This window comes from Centroberyx affinis, unplaced genomic scaffold (assembly GCF_046629955.1).
Source record: "Centroberyx affinis isolate AG114_WGS23_722 - 3 ecotype Tasmania unplaced genomic scaffold, CSIRO-AGI_Caff_v1 ptg000919l_1, whole genome shotgun sequence".
NCBI lineage: Eukaryota > Metazoa > Chordata > Actinopteri > Beryciformes > Berycidae > Centroberyx > Centroberyx affinis.
Window position 1 is genome coordinate 44,982 of NW_027279501.1, and position 15,423 is coordinate 60,404.

The window sequence follows — 15,423 nt, forward strand, 5'->3', positions numbered from 1 at the left end:
ACTTTACTGATCCCAGTGAGGAAATGGGGTAGTTCCAGCAGCAAATAGTAATAGGATACCGCAAGAAAAGATTTATGAATGGGAAATATGGGGTAAGGGGAGTACAGAATATTAACAATATGAGAAATATACCAAAGTATGAAATATATATATACATGTAATATAATAAATATGCAGCAAAAGAATATGCATACAGTGTGAAATAGGTAAAACCATTATAAAAGTAGCAGTACTGAGGGCTTTCAGGTGATGTAACACACCCTCTGGCAGCCATATTGGAGGTCTTTAGCTCTTGGACAAAACAGTGGTTGTGAACAGCTGAATATGTTTCTAAATGTACAACTGATCATTTCATCACTGACACATCTGACTGATTTTCTATTTAGATACTGTCGGCTTGTTAGCTAGATAACCATAGTATCACTGTTTTGTTGTAAACACATCTGATTTACAAAAGCTAACGTACTAGTATAAACTAGCGTTAGCAGTGGCTAGTAGTTGCATGTTAACATTAACATTAGTTGCTTTGCTAAATGAGCCTGCTGGCTTGTTAGCTAGCTAACAGTTTGTTCAGGTTGATTAGCTGACTCTTCTCAAGCTACAACTAGTAGAGACTAGGGCTAAAGACAAGACAGACATTTGGACATAAATCATAAATCAGACCATTTACTTCCACTAATAACTTAAATGGATCTGGAGCCACAACACAACAATATTTTTTAGTTAGTGCTCTTTTTCTTGCCTGATTGTTATTTAGACATTAATAATAATTATAATAATAATAATAACCTTTATTTGTATAGCACCTTTCATGCACAACATGCAGCTCAAAGTGCTTTACATCAATAGAAGGCAGATAAAAGACAGATAAAAAGATACAATTCATATAAAAGAACAAGCAAAATGCATTGCATTAAAATAATCAAATCAAGTAAAATAGAAAGATAAAAGAACACAACAAATACTCCCACTTTTAGATGCACATTGTGAGTGAACCCATATGTTTTTCTTGAATTTTCTTTTCCCCTGTCCTTCCTGATTTTACTCTTGATCTGATATTTACGTCAGATCTCACTGCCTAAGGCAGACGAGAATCATAGATTCTCCTCTTGGTCAAAAAGATGATCTAAAAGCCAATTCTGCATTCTCTGAAATGTGTGGCAAAAATGGAAATATATACATATCTGTTTCTTTTCCCTTTCATTTTAGCTTTCCATTTTTGCCACAAATTTCAGAGTATGCAGAATGGGCTAAGTGAAAAGGAAAAGAAACAGATAGGTGAATTTACAGCAAACACACAGCATGTGCAAATGTGAAAAACTTTGAAAGTAAGAGTGCGGGTCAAGGTGAAAGTCTCACCATCCCGGTCAAGTTTACTCGGGTGGGTGTACGAAAACAAATGAAGGTCAGTGTCACTGGCTGCTGGTTGTGTTTCTATCAGGAGGGTTAGCGGAGGCCAGCAAGGTCTGAACTTTCACACAGTCTGTCTGGCTGTTTCTCTGTCTGTCTCTCTGCCTGCCTGCCAGTCTGTTGGTCCATGGTCATGGTCAGGATAAAGGGACAAAGAGGACAAGGGGGGGGAGGCCGGGGCCAGATGCGAGGAGCAGAGAGAAAGGGAAGGGAGGAGGACTAGACGGTCAATGTAGGGTGCGGGGCGGTGGAGGGTGGAAGGAGAGGATGGGGGGGGGGGGTTGAGGGACGACCTGCAACCTCTGACCTCCGACCCCTGACCTTGACCCGATGGGGCGTATCTCTCTGAAAACGGTCGAAGTCAGGGTTACAGAGGAAGGGAGGGAGGGAGGGAGGCAGCATGGGGAATGGACGGACAGATAGGGAAGTTGAGGGGAGAAAGGAGGCGTGGTTTCAGGGTTTCATTAGGAAGGGGAGGGGGGTGGGGGGGGGGTGAAGATGGATGGTGTCCCTGCGGAGGGGCGAGGGTGACCAGGGTGTCACCGCACAGAGGGAGACACAAAGGACGACCGGCCATTTGGAGATGGCTGCCTTCTCTGAATGGTGCGTTAAATATATTCACCCCCCCACCCTCCACCCCCTCTGACCCTCAGTGTTTTTTTTGTCAGGAGAATATTTTTTCCTATGAAAAACGCTGAGATGGGTCGCAAAGCTTTTATAATGCAGATCCCACCGGGGGGGGGGGGTCCTTTCTCACATTTTTATATGAACATCAGCATAAACGGCTTACATCCTGAAAAATATTTCCCACACTAGGCCACAGAACGGTATTTATGAATTGTTAAATGTATAAACTCAAAAATGTAGTTGGCAAATTATAGGATGTCAGAGTGGAGAAAACAAACTTTGTGTTCTATTTCATAACCACAGAATATGATTAAATTCACCAGGATACTTATATATTCATTCAAAACAAATGTATCCTGAATATTATGTATCATATAGTGACCCAGATAAGTTTGTACCCAAATGGGACAGCTTAAATATGCAAATATTAGCTGATACTGAGCCATATATACATTTTGTCCCATTTACTGTTGGCTTTTAGTTCAATCTGTCATTGTAATATGCTGAATCTTTTCTTAATTAATGTGTTACAACTGTAAATGTAATAACTTCCCATTAAGGTAATAAACCATTAACATAACAGTTTGCAGCTAAAAGTGTAACAATGCTGTAAACGTACAGAAAAAAACTTTATTACATTAATGCGAGGTAACTTATTCAATTCTAACAGGATTATTATACTATTTGCTGCAAATTGTTCTTATATTAACAGGAACTTATTACATTAACTGTTGCAGGGGCGGACTTAGTGTTTTGGGGGCTCTAGGCAAAGGCAAGTATGGGCCCCCCCGACTCCCAACTCTCTCCATCCTTTCTATATATAATCATGGGTAGCTTTGATACAAAAAAAATGTTTTTAACTGATGATATGAAGATTCGCATTGGGGAAAGTAACTTTTAAAAGTAATTAGTTACTTTACTTAAGACATTACTGAGTCATTTTACAAAGTTACTCTTTATTAAAAGTAACGTAGAATACTTTTATGTTCCCCGGTTCTTAAACATGCCACAGCAGTATGACTTATGCTGCTGTCATCATTGCTTTAAAATCCAATGCAAAACTACTAGTCCATTTTTAAAACAGGAAGCCAATCTCATTTATATCTAACAATAATCCAATTAAGTTGCAAAGTACCGCATTTCCCCCAACACTAATGAAGATGCACATAAACAGCAAATCCCAAGTAAAGCCAGAATACGAGCTCTTATCTGGACACACAGCAGTACATATCATACATGACTCAGAATGGGCTGGATTTAGACATAAAATAAAAATAAAAAAATATGATTTTCAACCCCATGTGGAAACCCACTCAGTCTGGATCACACAGATTGAATTGCTCTTGTGTAAATCAAGTTGTTAAATCCATAGGTGAAAATCTAAGCAGTGGACAGATGTATGTAATCCTACTTCACCCCCCCAAAAAAAGGCTTGAAAACAAAGGGACTAAACCTAATGAGGAATGACCCATGGTAAAACTCAAGGTCAAGCCTGGGACTAAAAGAATAGCTGATCAATACCCAGTATGGATCGGCTGATGAACGGTCAACTGAAGACGCCTGACACGTTAGATCTAACATGTTGGTGGGACAGTTGAACAGATGAAGGGGTGGACAGCTATTCCCCCTTGTGAGAGGTAATGACCACACACACACACACACACACACACACACACACAGCGTAACTTGATCTACTATCTGGCATGGACAAAGAAGGAGACAGGAGCCTTGAACTTGTGCTGAGACACATTGAAAAGATTTTTATTGTTCTTGAATAGTTAGTTTTAGTGTATGAATATTGGTTCAAAGGCTTTTCCACCCTGACAAGAATACAAGTCTGGAGGAAACACTAAATACTAGTAATTTGACATGAAAAACTACAATACTAAATATTGGCACAAAATATAAATATTTATGTTTATGTTTATTTTATTTGACATGGACATCACAGTAGCATTAGAATTGTAACATACATTTATCCACAAGGACCAGATGCACTGTGTTTAGTGTTTGTAGGGAAACACTAATTTACAACACCTGTCCACAGGAGGGGTTTTTTAAGAAGTTAAAATAGAAAAAAGAAAAGAAAGGAAAGAAGATAAGAAGAAAGAAAAAAGATAAGAGAAAGAAAAAAGATAAGATAAGATAAGAAGATATTACCAAAAATATTGCTACTTAGTTGGGTTTACCCTCCAAGTGAATGACTCACAAGCATCTGACTTATGAAAAAATTTGAATCATCATACTCCTGCCACAAATCCTCAAGACAGGCCTGACTCATTTTTGCAGTTTTTAAAGTCTCTCTCTCTTTTCATTTGAATTAGCAAGAAGAAGCGTTAGAAATGTTAAAGTCAATCAAGCTGGTTTAAAAGCACTGTAGAAGGAGCTGAGCACTATTTGAAGCTACTTTAGGCTGGTTTTATAAGACCCATGTTTACTTGTGGACAGACAAACAGTTAAATACATGAATTTCAGATCATAACAGCAGCAAATCTCAAAATTGGAAAGAGTCAAAGGAGTAAAGTCAGAGGGCAATTGGCTTTTTTTTCCATTCTTAAAAGTGGATAAATACAAATAAAGCTTATAAAAATTAGACACTCTTTCCACTTCTCCATCATATTGTGCTGATCTAAAAGTGACTGCATTGGCATAACCAAGTGATATAATATGTATTCTCATAAAAGAGCAATTACAGCCTGTATTTTTACAGCCTAAATCAGTTTCAGAACCCCCCAAATTTGAAGTTACCACTCCTACACCCACTCACATCCCACTCACATCTACATTTCCCCCCCCTCTGATGATACAACACACATCTACCGGTTTCTCATCCCTCCTTCTTTTCCTATATCGGTTGGTGCGAGTGAGGCTTTAGAGGAACTGAGGCCCAATTTCTAATGAAAGTAGTTTGGGGAATACAAAAAAAAAAAAAAAAAAAAAATCCATGGCTCCATTGATTTATGTCGCCGTATTGAAATGGGCGTCTCTTTGACACTTCACCCCTCCGGATTCCCTCCATCCTTCCCTTCAGCTCAGAGGTGGGAGGGGGTGGGGTGGGGTAGGGGGTGTAGGGGTTACAGCGGGTGTCGGTGTCAATAGATCAATGAGATGCTGAGGGTAGGCGGAGGGGTGGGGGGGGTGGGGGGTTGGTTGGTGGGCTTTAGGGCTTTGCAAGCTCTGCCTATATCCCTACATATATATATGCATGTCTATTGTGTGTCTAATATTGAGCCGGGTGTCAGGCGGAACGGTCAGCGCCGCATCTGTCCCGGGACGGCGGAGGGGTGGTGGGGTCAGCACGGGGTGTTTGTGTGTGTGTGTGTGTGTGTGTGTGTGTGTGTGTGTGTGTGGGTCTGGACAGTGACCTATGAAGTTCAAGATCTGAGAAGAGAGGGGAGAATGACCACAGTAATTAGTTCTCACAGAGTTGTATTGATAAATCCAGTTATTATTATGCATCCAGTTGTTGTTGTTGTTGTTGTTGTTGCTCTGTTCTGGCTGTATGGATAGATATTATTCCAATTTATACTGTTTGTACCATTCCAACTCATAATACAGTGCAATATTCTTTATATATATATATGTTGTTACTGACTGATAGAAATGATGATGATGATAGAAGTGACTAATTGTTTTTATGTACTCCATATACTTTTTATATACTACATATACTTGTATACGTTTTATATACTGTTTCTAAAAGTGGCCTAGTCCCTAAATTACTTCTTTTATTTTTTTCATAAATTGGTAACACTTTACAATAAGGGTACATTAATTAAGGGTTAGTTAATACTTAATAAGCATTAACTAACCCTTAATTAACAGTTACCTAATGTGCCTGGTAATAATAGTCATCTTTATAAACTATTAAATAATGTATAAATTAATACCTTAGTTAACATGAACACCATTAGTAAATTACACATTAGTACACATAAATCTGTGTTTACTTACTAAAACTGATTCTGATCTCCTTTCATGTTTATTCTCTGCTCCCGCGCTTTTATTACTTTATATGCACATTCATATTCTGATGCTCTTTGTTGTTTCTGTATCTTCTCTCACCTCACCTCACTCTCTTCTTCCTCAGCTCCTCCCGAGTTCCTGCAGTGGCCGCAGTCTGTCTCCAAGCCAGCAGGGGGCAGCGCCGTGTTCACCTGTGTGGCTCAGGGCGTCCCGGAGCCTCACCTGATCTGGCTGAAGAACGGCAAGGTCCTGACCCCCGGGGACAACGTCAAGCTGACCAATAACAACAGGTAGACCACAGCACTGAAAACAGCTGACAACAATAATTCAGTTTGGCTGTTATTTATCTAATAGAAATTGAGTATAAGAATGGGTGATTTGATCATAGGTGTTAATCTCTCCACTAACAATGCACAAGCTTCTTTTAAATCTCTTCTTAAAACTTTTCTTTTTGTGAAAGCCTCTGGAAATGTTTGATATATGTTTTTATTTATACTGTTTCTACTGCTCCTATTTATTTGATCTTATTCATTTTATTGTCCCTACTTCCTCAGTGCTCAAGCCCTTTGGCCTTGTCTGGTTTTATTTTCTTTTGTAAAGCACTTTGTAACATTGTTAATAAAAGTGCTATATAAATAAAGTTTATTATTATTATCATTATTATAAATGAGTAGGCTATCAAAATTCAAAAGTTTTTTTTTTTTTTTTTTACAAAATCACATTGTTGCATATGAGCAATGTTGCAGTACTAGTCATAGTAGTTGCAGTAGTAGTATTATTGTTGCTGTATAGCTGCTAAAATCCTCCATTTGTTTCAGTACCTACTGTTAATACTGTTCATACTGTATGTCTTAGCACATTCACACTACCCTTACTGCTTATTCTATTTATATATTATACATATGCACATTACATTGCACTGCACTTTTACCACTTCTTTTGCACTTCTGGTTAGATGCTAAACTACATTTTGTTGTTTTAGTACTTGTACTCTGTGCAATGGCAATAAAGTTGAATCCAATCTAATCTAATTTAATCTAAGTAGTGCCAGGTAGAGTGTGAGCAGCAGTGTTCTGATCAGACTGTGTGTTGCCCTGCAGCACCCTGGCCGTGACCCGCATCACCTCCGAGGACGAGGCCATCTACCAGTGCATCGCCGAGAACAGCGCCGGCACCAACCAGGCCAGCGCCCGCCTGGCCATGGCCCAGGCCAAAGACCTGCCGGCCTCCCCCCAGGGCCTGGCAGCCAGCGCCCTGTCCAGCAGCACCCTGCAGGTGGCGTGGACCCAGCCGCCCGCCGAGGTCACAGACGGTATCATCGGCTACGTCCTGCACATCCGCAAGATCGGCGGTGAGTCCCAGGACAGTGTTAGTCAGAAGAACGCATCTTAAAGCTCAAACATAAATGCACATTTTGTAAATAAAACTATACAATTTCAAATAATCATGAAATATATTATAGTATCTGGTGTTTACTATGCTGATGTTGAGTTGAAGGTGTATTTGTGAAGACTGGATCCAAGCACTGTATTTTCCCAAGCCCATGTTTTTTTCTGTTTAGAAAAGACCATAGGCAAGAGAAGAGAGAATTCCCGCACACTGTCCTTTTACTGGCAATAAACTTTATTACTGATGCAATGTTTCGGTCCTGAGACCTTCATCAGGTAAAACTGAGGAACAAAGAACATTCCAGACAGATATAGCCAACACCTCCTCAGTTTGAAAATCTCAGGGTAACATTATCATAATTTCACTGTTTAGGCTACCCCATAAATATACCTCTAAATAGGCAGTAGATTACCACAATACAAAATTTACATAGCCACATTCAATCATATAATAGTAGAAATAGAAAATAGGAAAAAAAAATGTAAGAAGAAATATGAATATAGAAAAATACATTGAATCTCACAATTTAAATACATTGAATCTCACAATTTAAATACACTGAATCTCACAATTTAAATACATAAACATAGGAATGATGAAGACAGTGTGCAAAAATCATCCACACAGGGCTTCAGAGCCTCTACAGTCACTGTTTAGAAAAGAACAACAAGGAGTGCTTCAGCATTTACAGTTTTTGTGAAATGCAGTATGCTTATTATCACAGAAAGTGATTATATAGTTGACTCTTTCTTAATGGGGGGTAGTTAAAAATGTTAATTTCCTTCCAACTGACTTTCCTTAACTTTCCCTAACCGATTCCTGCAATTTCACTGCAAAAACACCTAAAACACCTGCCACAAAATCAAGCATTTTTGGTCACAATAATCACAATAAGCTCTATGAAATCACTAGTATACTGGTAGCAAAGCTGTCCTAATGATATCTGTCTGTCTGTCTGTGTGTGTGTTTCAGAGCCCGACAGCCGGGAGCTGCAGGAAGCCGTCAGTAAAACCACCTTTCAACACGACCTCGCCAACCTGGATCCAGCCACCACCTACTCCATCTACCTGAAGGCCTACTCCCCTCTGGGAGCCAGCCAGCAGTCCAGCACTGTGGTGGCCACAACACTAGGGGGCGGTAAGAGCATGACACATTGCTAACCCCAACCTTAACACCAACCACAGGGGATTCATTTTCTAGAACTTATGCTCTTCCTCACTCCATCCCTATGGGTCTCTATGGTGTTTTTATGGTAATATTCAGAATAGTCTGTTTATTCACATATACTGTACAAAGATGATTCATTTGTAATATGAAGATGCATATAAACAGCTTATCCTGAGTAAGACTTTAAGAACTTTTATGCAGAATACTTTAGTTTTAAGACCTTCCGGATGGCATTGATAATACCAAATGATGATTGTATTTTTCCCTGAATACTTCCACAATTTTTTTCCAGAACAGTTAGTGATTTTCCAAACTACTTTTCTAGCCCAAATTTCCTTTTTTTTCCCTTTCAATCCAAAGCACCACCTCAGTAATATGAACCACATTATTGTGATTACTAGCAGTTTAGAATTTAAGGAATTGTTATTTTTGAGGTTTTGCAGAAACGTAATATTGGGTTTATTCAAACACACAGTACAAATATTTAATATGTATATCTATCGCAACATACTACATGTATTGTGTGTGTGGTGTGCTTGTAATCTATTTTCTTTTTTCCAGCTGAATCCTATGACTATTTGTTGCTTATCCTTGGAGCACTTTTAGCTCTGTTTTTCCTCTCAGTCTATCAGGCGCCCTTACCCCTGTTTCCATTCTGTGTCCATTTTCCATCCAGTGCCAACCCCCCCCACCTTCTTCACCAAGGTGGTGAACTCCAGTGCGGTGCAGGTCCTCTGGGAGCTTCCCAGTAAGGCTGGTAAGGCTGAAGGCTTCAGGTTGTCCTACCGCCGGGTCCCCCACGCCGACTTCCAGGGGCCAATCCAGCTGCCCTGTCACATCAACGCCCATACCATCTCTCATCTTGGTGAGTGTGTGTGTGTGTGTGTGTGTTCTTGTATTTCTGAAGATGAGAAAAAGTCTTCACTTCTTCAACAGGCTAGATAAGGTTAGGATTTGGGTTTAGGGTTAAGATTAGAATTAGGATTAATTTTAGGTTAGGGTTAGAGAATGAATGTAATCAGTGAAGATCCTCACAAGAATAGTAATACAAATGTATGTACTGTATGTATCTATGTATGTATGTATGTATGTATGTATGTATGTGTGTGTGTGTGTGTGAGAGAGAGAGAGAGTGTGTGATTATTTTTGTGTGCACACATGCATATGAAAAAGTATAGAATGCAACCCTCTATTTCTATGATACCTCTCAGTATAGTTTGTACCAGCCAATATGGGTAAACAAGCTGAAAACCTGCTGCATCCTCTGTTCCTTCCCATTCTAATCAATATGAACTGTTTGGCTGGTCAGCATTAATGCAGCACGATAAAGAAGAAGTCACAGAGGATTACTGATAGAATGAAAAGCAAATAGTCATAGCTGGCTATGAGAAAATAATGGGCTCCCTACTAAGCTAAATAAAGTCTGAATAGAACAGTAATTTAATGAGAAGTGGAGCCTAGATCTACCTGATTCATTATAGGGCTGTCTATTATCTGACATCCTTTGTTGTATAGGAGATTGAACAGATATTGATTCAAAAGAGCTGTAAGTGCTAGTCGTATTTGACGCAGCAGTGTGTCGAATGACAATTAGAGCATCAGTTCATAATCTAGTGGCGTTGGCTATATTTGCCATTGCATGTGGGTGGTCGATTGAAGCATAGCCAAACATGCAAAACTTCACTTTAGTGGTGTTTTCTTACTGACAGATATGTTCATTTTGCCATTTGTCTGTAAGAAAAGCATGCTAAGGAAGATTTCTGGAAAATTACCGGATGGGTTGATGTCAGTGACCGACTGAGTCAATTAAATTCACAGCATGAAACACCAGCACATGTATCTTCTTGTAATGGGGTTAGCAGTGATACAGAAAGCCAACAAGACAGATGGGGGGACAGGGGAGAGGAGGAGAGACAACAGAGAGGGAACATAAACTCTGGTCCAGGGAACAGCGACATCATTTGTTATAAACATAAGCCAAAGTCATGTTATATGATATAAGGCATGTTATACAGTAAGTTCCTCTGATGGCTCATGCAATATTACAACACATTATAATGCATTAAGTATTACCCCACTCTCAAATAATTTGATCAGAGGAAGGCTAGAGAAGGGTTGTTGTTGGTTTGAATCCACAAACCAGTTCAAAACTTGAGTGAGGAAAGTGAAGGAGTAACATATGTATGGGGACCTCTCTTTTAGAACCGGGGGCAGTGTACGAAGTGAAACTGGTGGCCTACAATGGAAACGGTGAGAGCGACTGCTCCAAGAGACTGGTGTCACTGGCAGAAGAAGGCACAAGTGCCCAAACCACTGGTAAGTACAATGAAAGACCACCTCTTTGAATAGTTTTTAGCAGGTTCCAGTGTTGCCTTTAGTACAGTGGTTCTCAACGTGGCGTCCGGGGACCACCAGGGGTCCGTGAGGGGGTTCCAGGGGGTCCCCAGCAAATTGGTGAATTGTTAAACTTCAGCATTATTTCATTTACAAGAAGTTACCACAATTAGAGAATGTAGAAGAATGACTGTTTTGATCATAGTTTCACTGTTATCTCTCTACCTACAATACAGACAGTCATGGAATTCTGGACAAAATCATATCTAACAATAAAAATATTCTCAGATTTGGGTCCGAGAGACAAAATCTCATCAAATGGGGGTCCGTGGCCCTAATGTGGACTAAAATAGGGGTCCTTGATATGAAAAAGGTTGAGAATTACTGCTTTAGTACGCCTGTGAAGGGTGTGGAGAGAGGAAAAGGTTCACCAAAAGGGCAAAATATGTATTTCCATATGCATATATTACATAGCCATATTTACTATTCCATGACCAATGTGCACTTTTTTATGCTTGGTAGCAGTGCCGGCAAGCATCTACCTGTTCTGATGTTGGGAAAGTGACTGCAGGCTTTTGATAAAGGTCAATGGTGAACTGTGCATGACTGAATTTACTGCTGTAGTAAGCTTTAGAGGCCAGCTGATGGCACTGTTGATCACCTTGACTCTTATGTGCTTGAACCTGTGGTGGTAACCCCTACTGGCCAGCAGATGGCGCCAATCGACTCATGAGCATTAAATACTATCAGTGAGGCAGCGCCCCACAGTGTTGCATACTTAAGGATGAACAAACGTTATGTACCTCTCTTTCTGTAGAGGAATGTCATGGTGTGTTAAGATGGTAATGCATATCTAGTTGAAATAGTGCAAACGTGTTTTATATTTTGTATACTTTACTATACTTGTAAGCACATTTGATCGACTACCTGATGGGTTAAGCACTTAAAAGCACAAAAAAGGTATAACATTTAAGGTGAGCTTGAGGGGTTGCTTCACTATTATTGCTCTATTACTATTACTTATTATTGGTTTCACTAGAGAGTTTTAGTGTCACAAGACCTTTCCATCTCTGGGAAAACATCTGGCAGGTGCTGATCATATATATTATGTGCTATGCAGATGTAATTACCTCTCTTTGATCAACAGGAGGGAAAAGCCCGTGCCAGTGCAGGGATGGAGAGGGCTCTCTGGGTGGCATCGTAGTTGGCATTCATATTGGCATGGCCTGCATCATCTTCTGTGTTCTCTTCCTCATGTTTGGATACCGTCGCAGGTAAGGGCCTACGATACACACAATACATCCCTTATACTTGTATATTATGCACTATTACATGATAAGATAATATGTGTCATGTTTACTGATATAGATGCCTGGAAGGTTCAGTATTTTTAAACGCCTATCTTATTGATGACTAACCAAGTCCAAACAGTTCTATTAATTATTTTTCCAATTAAGACTGCCGTGGAAGTACAGTATATGGAATGGCTTGTGATTCTGAGATTACTAGTTTCATATGCCATTTACTTGCAGTAGCATTTATCAACACATGCTAAGAGGATGGTGGTGCCAGTTTCTCAGCCACAAAATATAACAGTCTAAAACCTTGTTGAATGTCTTAAAAGTTGGCTTGCTTATTGACCAATATGATTACCTCCTGAAAATCCAGTGCTCTTGAACAGCTGCTGTCCTAAATGTCAGTATTTGGAGTATTGACCAATTGAACAGATATTGATTCATTCCTGAAAATGCTGAACCTTCAAGATTTTCTGCAATGCTAATGTTATTACAAGGTTCTGTAGAATGTGTACTCAAAGATGGAGCCTATTTCCAGTCTGTTTTGCAGCAAAGGGACTCAGGACAGCTGGTCTGTACCGAGGGACGACGCAGGGCATCTTGGTCACAATGGCATCCCCAAAGATGGAGCAATTCGGCCAAGAGTCGAAGCAGTGCCTCAGGTAGTACTTCAGACTATGCTCGCAACAGATTGTTGTACTTACAACAATTTAAAACATCTTATTCCGGGTTCAAGTGAATATAATGAATTGTAGCAGCTAATAATGTAATAACTGCTGGATAATGGAGTAATATCTAGCACACACATAGGCTCGCCCACACACAATAGCTATGTTTCAAAGAAAAAAGAAACATATCATCTTTGTGTTAATAATAAGTGACACAAATTTAGGTTGATTTTACCATAGGCATTTTAATCAAATATGTACACCTTAAACATGTTTTATGATAGCTATAGATTCTTCTTCACTACACCGGCCCCTAATACTGAGACACCACTAATGTAATAACTTGTCAAAATGTAGCTAATGAAATATCCCTCTAAATGGGTTAGGGTTACAGTAATAAACATTGCATTGTTACATTAACTGGCAATTGGCAAACCTCATATGGGTGGAGCATAGTTTTAACTGATGATATAATAATAATACTGACTATTTATGAATAAGAAGAATGTAATAACTCAAATTATTACTTTATTTGTCCATTTATTATTATAGCAACTGTTAAAAATATGTTACACCCTTTATATGTAATTTTTTTTTGTCAAGTTATTGACAAAATCTGACAGTTATTACATTATCAGTTGCTAGAAGGGACATTGAATAGGTTGGCAGCTCCTGCAAAGAAGCTGTTAAGGGGACAGTCTTAATGGCAGTAGCTTTTCCCAGGGGAAGGTTTTAGAAAAGATGATTGCTTTGTTGTACCGGATCAATCCAAGTTGCAGTCCAGCTTTTCTTTGCCCTGCTGTGATGCAGTTCTTGTATGGATTGCAGCTAACTGCCAATCACCCGCTCAATAGGGCATAGGTCTATAGGGCTTTGGAACAGGATAGATTGAGTTTTCAACGCCGCTGTACAAAAATAACCTTTTCTGGGCTGCAGGTCATGTTGTCATCCCATTTGAGGTGTTAATGATGATCAACTTGAATGACTCAGCTGAGTTCACCATTGAGCTATTGCTGCTGCTGTCTCCAGTAGTTCTACAGTGGCACTAAAGTTTAGTTCTACAGTCATTTCTCGGAGGCAGAGCTGCTGTGGTTGCAGAAATAATCCTCTTCAGTTAAACCTCAATTGGCAGAACCAAAGCACCACAGTTTTTTGTGGCTTCATAATATTGTCTACCTCCTCTCTTACCCCATGCCTTTTTCATTGAGCTTCAGTATAACTTAGCTGGAAAAACTGTTTGTTGGCCCATTAAGGTTTAACTCAACAAATGAGATTATTTCTGCCTCCAGAGCAGCTCTGCCTCTGAGATGTTTGTAAAACCAATCTGCTGATCTTCAGAGTTAGATGATTCTTGAATCTTGAATCTTGAATCTTGTTAATCAATTAACAAAGATAATATAATATAATATAATATAATATAAGATAAGATAAGATAAGATAAGATAAGATAAGATAAGATAAGATAAGATAAGATAAGATAAGATAAGATAAGATAGCACTTTATTAATCCCCTTGGGGAAATTCAGGAGTTCAGGAAGAATGTGTAAGCAAAACCTAAATTATAAGGCAAATATGTTTGTGGGTTTATGTTACATTTGTACATTTGATCAAAACAATCAATCTCGTACTACTATCAACAATGTTTACAGTTTTCAGTGTACACTGACGTCACAGCTTCTGACCATACGCTGTCAGATATAAGACAAAGTTGACCATGTAGAGTCAGTTGCCAATATTTGAGGTTACATTCATCCATCATTTTCTTTGTCTGAGTGCATCAAAACCATTCAAGTATTGGATAAAGGTTGATGCTGTTATTCATCCATCTGACATGTGACAAAATGATATATATGACCTAAGGGGTACCACACTGTTAGATCAATACCTAGATAAGAACGTTAAGAGTCTCAACTTCAAGGGAATTCAGGTCAGAAAAACAACACCAAAAGACCTGGAGTAGTCTGATGAGACCATGATTTGTTATTTCCATGAGATGTATCGTTCTTTGCATCCAAACATCCAAACTGGCCATTGCATTAATGGGGTTGCCTCTGGCTTGGTAGGCTATTATTATCAGGAAGTCAGTAAAGACAGATATTTGGTGACAAGAAACCTTGAGATCGTTGGTTGAGTAAGTCAGAAATAAATGATATACCTGAATTATTAACTAATTTCTTCTCTCTCTTCTTTCTTGTCTCTCCATCTCGTCATGACTTTCAGGAAGTGGCGTGTCCAGCCCAATGCCAGGTCGTCATTGAGCAGCACTCGTCGGGTTTGCCTGGCACGGGCACTGGCTAACACTGGTCAATAACTTTCCCAACCCCAACCCTAACCCTAACCCTCCCCACCAACAGTCTGCAAGGTTCCTCCACCTCACCTGGCCAACCAACTGCCCCCCCCTCCTCTCCACCCCCTTCTTTCATGCCCTTTGATAGGGGTCAGCCATAGTTTTAGTCTCCCCCCAAAACTGCTGCTAATAAACAGAATAAACAGCTGTAACTGCTAACCTGATAGAATAACCTAAGGAATATCCTGATCGCTCTGCGTTCAACATGATCCGTGAAACA

The 15,423-nt window shown here is 39.5% G+C and overlaps 1 protein-coding gene across 1 annotated transcript in view; it reads left to right on the plus strand.

The window, feature by feature from the left end:
- LOC139645901 (immunoglobulin superfamily DCC subclass member 3) overlaps nucleotides 1-15,154 on the plus strand; it is a 33,057-nt gene extending 17,903 nt beyond the window's left edge. The window contains exons 7-14 of the mRNA XM_071521773.1: nucleotides 6,128-6,293; nucleotides 7,104-7,354; nucleotides 8,365-8,529; nucleotides 9,236-9,424; nucleotides 10,762-10,875; nucleotides 12,041-12,167; nucleotides 12,727-12,850; nucleotides 15,077-15,154. Coding sequence (XP_071377874.1) covers nucleotides 6,128-6,293; nucleotides 7,104-7,354; nucleotides 8,365-8,529; nucleotides 9,236-9,424; nucleotides 10,762-10,875; nucleotides 12,041-12,167; nucleotides 12,727-12,850; nucleotides 15,077-15,154 — 1,214 coding nt within the window. The remainder of the gene's footprint in view (nucleotides 1-6,127; nucleotides 6,294-7,103; nucleotides 7,355-8,364; nucleotides 8,530-9,235; nucleotides 9,425-10,761; nucleotides 10,876-12,040; nucleotides 12,168-12,726; nucleotides 12,851-15,076) is intronic.
- Nucleotides 15,155-15,423: the final 269 nt, after the last annotated feature.